The sequence below is a fragment of the Cucurbita pepo genome, unplaced genomic scaffold (genome assembly GCF_057944985.1).
Source record: "Cucurbita pepo subsp. pepo isolate OVF unplaced genomic scaffold, ASM5794498v1 scafford_13, whole genome shotgun sequence".
In the NCBI taxonomy this organism is placed as follows: Eukaryota; Viridiplantae; Streptophyta; class Magnoliopsida; order Cucurbitales; family Cucurbitaceae; genus Cucurbita; species Cucurbita pepo.
The window spans coordinates 267,301-280,324 of record NW_028257918.1 but is presented as its reverse complement, the minus strand read 5'-3'; the positions used below and the strand labels follow the sequence as shown (position 1 = coordinate 280,324).

Sequence of the window (13,024 nt, the reverse complement as noted above, 5' to 3'; positions counted from 1 at the left end):
CTACTCCGACCAGTGCATCGTGTAACGGTCATACTTCTTCAAATGTGCGGCTTCGTGATCTTGACACGCTAGCCAAAAACCTTATGGGGTACACAATCTCCATTCACATTTTTCACCTCGGCTTTGTGGCTTTGTTATACCATAGGCAAGGTTTGCCTTCAACGTTGAAACATCACTTATATGGAATCAAAACTTGTTTGACCACACACGCCGCCTATGCATGCATGTTCTATCATGTGCGACACAACAATGTTGCATCTCATCATTATCTCGGTTCCCAACAACACGATCCATGTATCGTGATGCAATCTCATGTCTTGAGATACTCGATCATCTTGGTTTTTCTAGACACATTCGTTGGGACAGTTTGGCCGAGTGGTCTAAGGCGCCAGATTTAGGCTCTGGTCTGAAAGGGTGTGGGTTCAAATCCCACAGCTGTCATAATCATACTTTTTCAATCTCATCGTCCGACCCATGCATCGTATTGCAATCTCATGTCTAGAGATAGCTTGACTATCTTGGTTTGTCAAGGCACATCTGTCGTACATTTTAGTCGAGAGTGGTTTAAGATGCCAGATAGATTGGTTTTAAAACTCGTCTATTATGAAGAGATTCTAACCCAACTCTAACCCAACTCCAACCAGTGTCTCGTGATCTTGTCACGCTCACGACAAATCTAAAGAAGTACTCAGTCTCTATTCACATTTTTCACTCGACTTTATGGCTTTGTTATACCTTAGGCAGAGTTTTCTTCCGCGTTCAAACATCCATGATGTGGAATTAAAACTTGTTTGACCACACACGCCGTCTATGCGTGCATGTTCAATCATGTGCGACACAACATTGTTGCATCTCATCGTCATCTCGGTTCCCAATAGCACAACCCATGCATCGTATTGTAATCTCATGTCTCGAGATAGCTCGACCATCTTGATTTGTCCAAACACATTCGTCGGGATAGTTTGGCCGAGTTGTCTAAGGTGCTAGACTTCGACTCTAGTTCAAAAGGGCATGGATTCAAATCCCACAGCTGTCATTTATTTTAATTTTTTGTAAAGCCTCGTGCCCGCTGCTAACACATATTGTTTGTTTTGACTTTTTATTTATCGTTGCTAACATTGTGGTTTTAAAACGCGTCTAATATGGAGAGAGTCTAGCCCAACTCCGACCAGTGCATCGTGTCAAAGTCATACTTTTTCAAATGTGCGACTTTGTGATCTTGACACGATCATGACAAACCTTAAGGAGTACTTAATTCCCTTTCATATTTTTCATCTAGCTTTGTGGCTTTGTGGCTTTGTTGGACCTTAGGCAGGGTTTGCCTACGGGTTTCAAACATGAATAATGTGGAATTAAAACTTATTTGACCGCACACGCCGCCTATGCGTGCATGTTCAATCATTTGTAACACAACAACATTGTATCTCATGGTCATCTCGGTTCCCAATGACACGACCCATGCATCGTGATGCAATCTCATGTCTTGAGATAGCTTGACAATCTTAGTAGTCCAAACGCAATTGTTGGGATAGTTTGGCTTAGTGGTCCAAGATGCTACTTTTAGTCTCTGGTTTAAAAAGGGATTGGTTTCTAATCCAATAACTGTCATTTATTTTTATTTTTTTAAAACCTTTAGGAGTACTCAATCCCCATTCACATTTTTCACCCGACTTTGTGGCTTTGTTGGACCTTGGGCAGGATTTTCCTTCGGAATTCAAACATCACTTATGTGGAATTCAAACTTGTTTGACCACACACGCCGCCTATGCATGCATGTTCAATCATGTGCGACACAACACGTTGCATCTCATTGTAGATGAGAGCCCCCTAATTAGGTAAGACTCACAGTCTGCTCAAATCATCGAACATCATAACGGAAAGCGTAGATGAAAGCTATCTCGCGACGAAGAAAAGCAAAGGACACCCAATCATACTACTATAAAAAAAAAAATAAAAAAAAAGTAGTACAAATATAGAAAAAGTAGTACAAATATCAAAAGTAAAGTTTAGAATGTCTCAAGTCATGGAGATAGATATAAGGGTTGAAGGGCCGTTAATACCTTTTTATATATTGTCTCAAAGTTTGCCATAAGTGAACTAAACATCTATGATGAAAGCTAGAGATCAAAATGATTAATATCAGCAGAAGCGTGGTGGGCCCATAACTCACAGGTCCCACGATTGAAACCTAGCTTTGATATCATCATACTACATGTGAAATAACATAGTCAGCAAAAATAAGGGACACTACTTATCCTACAATACATAAAAGTGGCAGCGAACCACACATCACTCACCTATCTTTTTTGGTTTGATTGTCCTTCTTTCAGTGTCCCTCCACGAGGCGTCTCCGTCATCAAATCGAAGTTAAATCATGCTTTATGATAACGAATTACTTTGTTGATTGAATATCTTAGAGAAAAAAAATACTTGTTTGAGATTTGAATCACTCCGCAGGCAAGATCGATCATGTCAAGCTTAGATGATACTAAACATACAACCTAAACTACATAGCATTACCAAAAAAAAAACTTATTACTTAGTTAAAAGAAGGCATAAATGATCTTTTTACTACCTTTTTCAAGTCTACAAGACAACATAAGTGGTTATATATAGCCTCAACATGAAATCCTTAACCTTCCACTAAGAATTTTAAGAGTTGTATCATTCATACTTTTAGGACTATAGTTAGCCACTATGAAAATGAGAAATTTTAAGAGTTGTGTCATTCATACTTTTAGGACTATAATTAACCACTATGAAAATGTAACGATCTTATTTTTTTTACTAAAATAGAGTCGTACCATATGCATGATGTGATCTTTTTATGTGGAAATATTCATTTTAAATGTTTCATCAGTCCCATGGACTTACATTATAAAAATAAAATTCGTAAAAAATCGAAAACATATAAGAAATGATAATAAACATATATATCCAAAAACTAGAAAACAAATGATGATGGAGTTGACACACGAGTCGTGTGAGTTGCGACTGACGTGGGAAGCGTGTGCACTGCACATGAGAAGAGCATGACTAGTTTGTCAAGTCACACATGCATTTCTCGAAGAGTGTCCTTTTCAGGTCGTGCGCTGCTGGGAGTGATTTAGTGCTTGTTGGGCCACCCGTGTTGAACCTGGATCCAAAAGTCTATCGGTTTTGTCTCTTTGGCCTATTTTCTACTTCTACTAGATCTTTGGCGCTCACTGAAAATGCATTAAGGAAATAAAAAGTCATAAAATGCATTTATGTCTATCGCGAGATTTCTGATGCGAGGGTGGTTTCTCCCACGAGATCGCTAACTCTTTTATTTTTTTCCTTGTTGTTACCGTAAATGTAACCTAAATGTGAATAAAATTCATAAAATACATTAGTGAGATCCACAAAAAAAAAATTGTAACTAGGATAAATAAAACTCATCTTCCTTAAGCTTATATTTCCTTAAAAGCATTGCATGATTGAGATGTCTTGATTCGTATCATTCTCCACTTCTTCAAGAGGATTCATCGTCGAATCTATTTGTAAAACTTTGCTGCAAAAGTAGGTTAAGAAAATACAAAAGACCTCACAACACTTTATCACGTGAACACTCAACACTTTATTCACGTGTACACTCAAGGAATTGTTGGCCATTGTTTGCACTCATTTACACAAATGAAGCTCTCTGTAAGGACATGGCTGATGCGATGGCTCAAAAAGACGGGTAAATTTTTTTGCGAAATAAAATCATTAAAATTTAAAACATAATTTACATTATACCAAAATAGTGTGCGCATATTAGTAATTTAAAATACAACATAATAGTTAAAAGACAGAATAAGGAACAGACGCAAAACATTTTAAAATAAAAGGGTTGAGACGACAGGTGAGGTTAGTCTATGGCACCTGCTCCAGATTCCGCTCCCGACCTCGACCAGCTCCTTATTACCTGGAAAAAAATTGGAGAATAAGGAATGAGTACAAGACTCAGTAAGTAGCCTACTTGTAGGCTCTTAATCGTGTCCTTTAATTCTTGTTCTTGACTTAGGGTTCTTATCTTGATCTTTCTTGAGGACCTTGGTTCTTAAACCCTAAAACCTTGGTTTTCCTTTAAGGGCCTTAGCACTATGGTTTTTGGTTCTTGGTCATTTGTTCCTGGTTCTTGTCCTTAGAACTAGGATCTTGATCCATGTTCTAGTCCTTTATCTTTCTCTTGTTCTTGGTATTCTTGGTTCTTGTTCTATTATTGATTCGTTCTCCAAGACACTTCCCCTAGGATTTACGGCACTAGACATGTACCTGAGAATCTTGCGTCCAAGCCTTCATGCGTTCTAAGCGACACAGCTTTAACTTACGTCCAAGGCTTCATGCGTTCCAAGCGACGTAGTCTTACCGCATCTTAGGGCTTGCCCTTCGATATGGTCTGCTTAACCTATGCCCAAGGTTTCATGCATTCTAAGCGACATAGTCTAAAGACATACATCCAAGGCTTCTTACGTTCCAAGCGATGTAGTCTTAAAACTGCATGAAGGGCTTGCCCTATAATACAGTCTGCTTAACCTATGCCCAAGGCTTCATGCGTTCCAAGCGACATAGTCTGAAAACCTACATCAAGGGCTTGCCCTATAATACAGTCTGCTTAATTTATGCCCATGGCTTCATGCGTTCCAAGCGACATAGTCTGAAATCCTACATCCAAGGCTTCTTACGTTCCAAGCGATGTAGTCTTAATACTGCATCAAGGGCTTGCCCTATAATACAGTCTGCTTACCTACACTAAAGGCTTCATGCGTTCCAAGTAGCGTAGTCTAAGTCATGAACATGCTGTACCGTGGGAGGTCTTAGGAGGTTCTTGATTCGTGGCTAAGGGAACTTACTCTCTTCTTGTTCCTCCGTGACCTTAGACTACTCCCCTTGATAGACCATAAAGGTCACTTGCTCGGTGCATACTTGAACACCGCATCCTGCAAGTCTGCAGGGCATCTCTAATAGGTGAGGGAAACTTGAGGCATGACATCCTGCAAAGGAAACATGGTCCAAGACATTCCACCTAGAAGAGGAATTATTGGGCACCGCTTGGTGGGAGGTCATGGGTCACTTTGGACATGATTAGAGTATTACCTAGCATTCTTGAGTTTCTGTTTCTGAGTTTGGGGACCTTGATCCCTCGTCCTTGAGTGGTACCTAGCATTCTTCTTACTTAGGTAGTTGTAAAGCTTGTGTGTTGTTTGTTCTTGGTTCTTAATCTTGTAAGTTTCTAAGGTCCTTAATTCCTTGAGACATAAGTTGTAACTTGTATTTGTAACCATATGAACCCATCTTAGTGTAAGTTGTTCTAGAAGGTCATAGATTCTTAGGGAGTTCTTTAGAGAGTTCTAGAAGAGTCTGAAGTCTTGTGGTGTTTCCTTTAGGTGTTTCTTGGATCCTAACTTGGTTTAGGTTCCAAACTTACTCCAATGAACTTGAAACCTCAAACTTATCTTCATGTTCTTCATAATCGACCTTATAAGAAGTAGCAAATCATCCGGAGCACGTATAGACCTTGAAATCTCATAAGAGTCTAGGGACATTTTGGCCATTTCACCCCTAATTCATGGTTTTGCTACTTAACGTGTTCCAATGCCTTTCAACTTTACAAAATCATCAAACATCATAAAATAGGATCTACTTCAGGGTTTCATAGCATTTGGAGGTCATCTAGGTTAGGAACTGTAGGTAGATATCCTTAGGGGCATTATGGTCATTTTGCACCATTTCTTGGTTTATCCACTTATCCTTATCTAATGACTACTAAACTTCATTTAGAACCTCAAAATGCTATAATATGCTTAGAATTAAAATTTTATAGGCAGCGGAGTTCATCTAGTGGGTTATTCTAATGTTACCTAATTACCGAGCAATTTGATAGGTTTAAGGTCTTAACTCGCGGTTCTTTGAGTTTTTCTTGTTGGTGTTAATATAACACATGCGGAAGCAATTTGGATCTTAGGCACTTTTAGAACATCAATTATTGTAAATAACTAGCATGTTCATAAGTATTAAAACTTGATGAGTTTAAATACTAACCTTTTGTATTTCAAACTCCTTTTGCCTCACGAACCGGTTTCGAACCACCACTAGTGTCTTCTCCACTATCCTCCGGCCTTAGAACGGGATTGTGGAATCCGGTGAGTGACTAAACTTGGGAGGGATTTTGTATATGTGAAAGAGAGTGTTTGTGAGAGGTTTTTCTCAAGGTTTTTTTTCATCAAGATGAAGAAGAAGATTCCAAGTATCATGATCACTCTATTTAAAGAGTCAAGTTTGCATGTTCATGCAAACTTGAGATCACCAAATTTTGACACTTAAAATTCCACTCAAATGTTTGGGATTATGTGGCAAGCATGCATGTTTGAGTTAACCAAATTTTGACACTCAAAATTCCACTCAAACTTGTGGGGTTTATTTGGCAAACATGCAAGTTTGGTTAAACCAAATTTTGACACCTCAAAATTCCACTAACATGGATTTTTCCATTAGATGAAAGTCATTTTGACTTTCTTCATTTTAATTCAACAATTAATTTGAATAATGAATTTCAAAGTAAGGTAACATTAAATGATTAATTAAACTATTTAATTAATATTTAATATTAATTCAAATGCCAATCCCAATCAATTCCGACACATAATTGATTAAGATATTTAAATCACATAATTGATTAAGATATTTAAATCTTATTTAAATATCTCATATTCTCTCTTTTCGTTTAATTCGTAAATAAAACAAAATTGCGGTTAAATATATCGTATATATGTAACGCAGATTCCCTAACTTGAATTCGAACACTTCGAACTCACTCGTCACACTGTTCTATGGTTTAGTCCGATATGAGCTAGCAGAGGGACCTAATGGACCTATAGATCATGGGCTACAACGATCCAAGATTAAGCGATTAAACTCATTAACCTGGTTAACCAACATTCGTTAACTACTAGGACACTCCACTATAGCCTAGTAGTTGCACTCCCCTCACTATAGATATATTTCTGTCCATCTGATATAACCATGATTAGTAAGTCGATCCTTCACAGGTTGTTCGTAACTAGAGCTGGGTCAATTTACCGTTTTACCCCTGAAGTTACTTCTTGTTCCTTATGTCTCACTGATCCTCTAATGAACAATTGGTTTGTGGTCCAACCAGTAAACCGAATCCCTCTCAGACCAATGAGAGGGTGGGGCCCCTTGTTCAAGACCTGGAGTCAGTGCTTAAGGGAACTACCTTTCTTCTATCCCTAAAAGTGGGTAGGAGTGAATTCCGTCTTGCACCCCACGTCTCCAGCCATTCACCCAGTCTTACCCCTGAAATGGGAGGCCTGTTGAGTCGGCGAACTAGAGCCACTCTCACCCATGCAAATCTAAGGATAATTCCGAATAAACAGGAGTTCATGGTTAGCTCAGGATTAAAACCGAGTTACCTAGGTTATCGAATGAAAAGAAAATCAGTCTCAACAGTAAACGACTTTATAAAGTGAGAGTGGTTTTCTTCATGGTCCGATCTTATGCAATACTCATTGCATAGGACGCCCCCACTCACATGTCTTCACATGTACAATTTAGTGATCACATTGTTTATATCATATACAAAAGTGGGCCGCATCCATAGTGTCCCCAGAATAAGGTACTCAGCCTTATCCTTATACTATAGATCATTTTGACTATATACTTGAACTTGATCCACTCTTATGTCTCTACATATAGTTCAAGTAATCATACTATAGCCAGAGTGTTCTTAGTTTATTGGATTTAGATTAATGATCGTAAAGTTCACTTTATTCAATAACAATTTTTTACTGAATAAACATCAATAATAACTTTATTGAAAATAGAATATATCTTTGTTTACAAACTATGAGTTTTAGGACATAAAACCCAACGAACTCCCACTTGGACTAAAACTCTAGTGGGGTTTTATAACGTTGAGTAGAGAGAAATACAATAAACTTGGGCATCACATACGCATGCCTTTTCTCCCACTTGCCCTAGATTACATAACCCGTAGTCCTAGACTCACTAGGTGCCCTTCAAACACTTTAGCCGTGAGGGGCTTTGTAAATGGATCAGCAATGTTGTGTTCTGAAGCTATCTGTGTGACGATCACATCTCCTCGTTGCACAATCTCCCTTATGAGATGATATTTGCGCTCAATATGTTTTCCTCGCTTATGGCTTCTTGGTTCTTTTGAATTTGCAACTGCTCCACTGTTATCACAATAAAGAGTGACGGGAAGATGCATATTTGGAACGACTTCCAAATCAGTTAAGAACTTCCTAAGCCATACAGATTCTTTCGCTGCTTCACAAGCAGCAACATACTCAGCCTCCATGGTGGAATCAGCAATGCAACCTTGCTTTATGCTTCTCCATATTATTGCTCCTCCATTCAGAGTGAAGACAGATCCTGATGTCGATTTCCTCGAATCTACATCGGTCTGAAAATCTGAGTCAGTGTACCCTGTAAGGATCAGATCCTTAGCACCGTACATTAGCATATAGTCCCTCGTTCTCCTAAGATACTTGAGGATATTCTTAACGGCAGTCCAATGAGCACGTCCCGGATTGGACTGATATCTGCTGACAATTCCCACAGCATGGCATATGTCGGGTCGGGTACATAGCATGCCATACATCAGACTACCGGCCGCTGATGCATAGGGAATGTGTTTCATATCCTCAACTTCTTGAGGTGTCTTAGGACTTTGTTCCTTCGACAAATGAACTCCATGCCTGAAAGGTAATAATCCTTTGTTGGAGTCCTGCATCTTATATCGAATCAACATTTTGTCGATGTACGATGCTTGAGACAATGCTAGCGTTTTGTTCTTGCGATTCCGAACAATTTGGACTCCAAGAACAAACTGAGCCTCTCCCAAATCTTTCATTTGGAATTGTGTCGCCAGCCAATGCTTAATGTCAGTCAGAATTCCCACATCATTTCCAATGAGTAGGATATCGTCAACGTACAACACCAGGAAAGCTACTGTAGAGTTGACTATCCTTTTATAAACACAAGGTTCGTCAACATTCTGTTTAAAGCCATAAGATTTGATCGCAGTATCAAACTTTATGTTCCAGGATCGAGATGCTTGTTTCAACCCATAAATGGATCTTTTAAGCTTGCAAACCCTTTGCTCATGATCATGTTCAATGAACCCCTCTGGTTGAGCCATATAGATACTCTCTTCAAGATCGCCGTTTAGAAAAGCTGTCTTAACATCCATTTGCCAAATTTCATAATCATAAAATGTGGCAATAGACAAGAGTATTCTAATTGATTTAAGCATAGCAACAGGTGAGAAGGTTTCTTCATAGTCCACCCCCTCTCTTTGGGTATAACCCTTTGCTACTAGTCGTGCTTTAAAGGTCTGTACCTTACCGGTTTGGTCTCGTTTCCTCTTATAGATCCATTTGCAACCAATAGGTTTTACCCCATCTGGTTGATCTACAAGTTCCCAGACTGAATTGAAGTACATTGACTCCATTTCAAGATTCATGGCTTTAATCCACTTATCTCTATCTACATCATTCATTGCCTGTTTATAGGACAATGGATCCTCAACGCCATCATCAGGTATGATGACTTGAGTTTCTATCAAACCCAAGTAACGATCGGGTTGAGTTATAATCCTCCCACTACGTCGAGGCATTCTCAACTTTTGAGAAGGATGTGATTGACCAGAAGTGTCAGCTCCATCAACAGCTCTGGTTGAAGGACCAGCTTGATCAACAACTCTTGTTGTTTTATCAGTAGCTTCTTTAGAAATCTCACTTAATACTAGTTTGCTACGAGGTTGATGATTTCTTACGTGGTCTTCCTCTAAGAATGTAGCGTTCGTTGATACAAACACTCTATTTTCTTGAGGATCATAAAACAAACCACCTTTCGTCTCTTTGGGGTATCCTACGAATAGACATAATTTTGAACGACATTCTTATTTCTTGGGATTTTGCAACAACACATGTGCTGGACATCCTCAAATTCTGAAGTGACGTAAACTACCTTTACGCCCTTTCCATAACTCATAAGGTGTTTCTGAAACACTCTTAGTAGGAACCATGTTCAAAATGTATGTAGCAGTCTCCACTGCATATCCCCAAAACGGATCGGGTAATTGAGCAAAACTCATCATAGACCGAACTATGTCTAATAGAGTTCTATTTCTCCTTTCTGATACACCATTTTGTTGAGGCATACCAGGGGCTGAGAGTTGAGACCTTATTCCATGTTCTATCATATAGTCCTGAAATCTTAAATCCATGTACTCTCCTTCTCGATCTGATCGAAGTGTTTTAATAGTTTTACCTAATAGATTCTCAACCTCAGTCTTATACTCTCTGAATTTTTCAAGAGCTTCGGACTTGTGATGCATTAGGTAAAGATAGTCATACCTTGAATAATCATCAATAAAACTGATGAAATATTCATACCCTCCTCGTGCTTTGACATTCATTGGACCACAGAGATCTGTATGCACGAGTTCTAAGGTTTCTTTGGCTCTATAACCTTTTTCGCAAAATGATCGTTTAGTCATTTTACCCTCAAGACAAGACTCACATGGAGGTAAAGAATTGTATTCTAACTTATTTAGAAGTCCTCTTTTAACCAATCTCTCAATCCTATTGAGATTAATGTGGCCTAGTCTTAAGTGCCAAAGAAAGGTATTAGGAGAAATCTTTTGTCGTTTATTTTGAGTTTCAGCTGTTTTAAACATCTCAGTATTTAAAATAGCTTTTGTTTTGCTCGGTTTTAACATATATAAGTTGTTTTCTAGTTTTGCAGAACAAATATGAATACCTCTTTTGCAAATGAACACTTCATTGATTTCAAAAGATACTTTATACAACTGTTCTAATAAACAAGAGATGGATATTAGATTTCTTTTCATTCCAGGAACAAAAAGTACATTATCTAATATAATGAATCTATCTCCAAAAAACAACTTTAAATTTCCTACTGATCTTGCTGAGACAACCTCTCCTGTTCCAACCCTGAGTGTTATCTCGCCGTCCGCAAGCATTCTCCAGGAGCTAGTTTCCTGGTAAAAAGAACAAATATGATTAGTCGCCCCTGAATCTAGTATCCAAGTTGAGTTGTCATACTCTACTAAACACATTTCTACAACGAGTAAATCATATTTACCTTGTTGTGTCTTTTCGGCTTTCTTCTCTGCAAGGTATTTTGGGCAGTTTCTCTTCCAGTGCCCGTTTTCGTTGCAATGGAAACATTTTCCTTTATCTGCTTTTTGAACCTTGTTCTTGCGGTTAGTAGGAATCTTGTTTTTCCCTTTTCCCTTCTTCTTCATCAAAACACTTTTAGAAGTTGAAGGTCCAGACTTATTTTTGGAGGACGATCCTCGTAGTAATTTCTTGGAGATAGCAACATTTGCTTCTCCTGTTTGTCCCTTGTTTGTTAAGAGGGACTGATAAGTCTGTAGCTCATTGAGACGAGCAGTCAAGTTATATTCTATTTTGTTCATAACCACATTGGTGCGGAACTGGAAGAAGCTCTTCGGAAGAGACATCATGATAAAACTGACTTGACTCTTCTCATCAATGACAACTTCATTTTCTTCTGCCACATTGAAATGGACCATCATGTCCAGGACATGTTCTCTAACTGAGGTCCCTTCTTTCATACGGCAGTTGTAAATGTATTTTATGGCTTCATGTCTAAGGGAGAAGGACGGTTGTCCAAACATCCCTTTTAGAGATTCCATAATCTCTTTAGCAGTACCCATAACATCGTGTTTCTTAGCCAAAACATCAGATATGCTGGCTAGAATGTACACTCGGGTTTTGTCATTTGCCTTTATCCATCTGTCATATGCATCCCGAGCTGTTCGGTTTTCATTTAAGTTTGGGTTTGGAGGACACTCCTCAGTTAAAACAAACTTTAAATCATCAATGACCAGTATTGTGTTTAGGTTTGATTTCCAAGTTGTGTAGTTGTCGCCGTTTAATTTCTCAGAAGCGAGTAATTGTACTATTGAGTTTGTCATGCTGGAAAATTCTATTAGTGATTTGACTTAATCCTGTTTAATCCAATCAGTTTTAGCAAATGTAATAATATACCCAAATCATTATTAATTTGCAACGATACTTTAGTGAGTTAGAGCAACTGCTACCGAGGGGCAGTCAATCACTCATTCACTAAACCAAGACATTCTTGACTTAAACACTAATTCCAGAATAACTCTTGTTCCTATAGTGTTTTAGTTATCGCTATTTTGGTCAAGAATATACTAACTCTTAGTAATTCTTCGCAAGTGTGACCCACCAATTTCAGACCTCAGAAATCGGTCCCAACAACGCTATCGAATGAAAAAGCCAAAGTTAGGAATGGACCTAAGAAATCCTATCCATTTCTGGAGTTTGCGTTGTTCCGACTCCCATGTTACGACCCTCCGAATGGGTAGTTGCTCTAGGGAAACATACAGGCGGAACATGGGAATCTCACGGTGCAACCTAGTGGTGGAGACCATAGGACGTGTTGACTTCCTTCTCCCACTTACTATAAATACTTTCTCAATTCACCTTGTTATTGACTCATGCAAATACCTTCCGAATGGAGGACGCTCCCAGGGCGACACGAGGCCGAGCATGAATCTCACTGTGTGAATTTTACAGAGAGCATGAAGAGAAAACGATGTATCTTATACACCTTTTTCCTCCCACTAAGTATTTTAGATGGTTGGGTATACTCATTACTTAAGTATATTCCGGCTAATTAAATATAACTTAAGTCTAGGTGATTTTTCTAAATCTTACATCACTTAAGCATGCTCATAAAACTGGGCTAACTAAGCTCAAGTACTGGTCCGATCTCCAGGTAGTAGGTGTTCCGTAAACCGTCAACTTAAGTACCTTCAGCCTTAGACAAGATCGTGCCAGGTGAGCTTTCTCGTAACCGTAATTTTATAAGACATCGACCCTTTTTAACTGTTAAAATTGATCGTGCTCGGTTCTTAACCCTTAGTGAGCATGCACTTATCTTTATTATAGATTTT

At 38.6% G+C, this 13,024-nt stretch overlaps 1 protein-coding gene and 1 non-coding gene across 2 annotated transcripts; one reads left to right on the top strand and one right to left on the bottom strand.

Moving 5' to 3' along the window:
* Positions 1-361: 361 nt before the first annotated feature.
* On the top strand, positions 362-441 carry TRNAL-UAG (transfer RNA leucine (anticodon UAG)). Its single transcript has one exon. It is a non-coding gene; the product is annotated as a tRNA-Leu (tRNA).
* Positions 442-10,881: 10,440 nt separating this feature from the next.
* Positions 10,882-11,805, bottom strand: LOC147785631 (uncharacterized). Its single transcript, XM_087120929.1, has 2 exons — positions 11,158-11,805; positions 10,882-11,053 (listed from the first exon to the last, which is right to left on the bottom strand). The coding sequence occupies exons 1-2, from the start codon at positions 11,753-11,755 to the stop codon at positions 11,046-11,048; spliced, it is 606 nt and encodes a 201-aa protein (XP_086977055.1). The 5' UTR covers positions 11,756-11,805; the 3' UTR covers positions 10,882-11,045.
* Between the last annotated feature and the right edge of the window lie 1,219 nt (positions 11,806-13,024).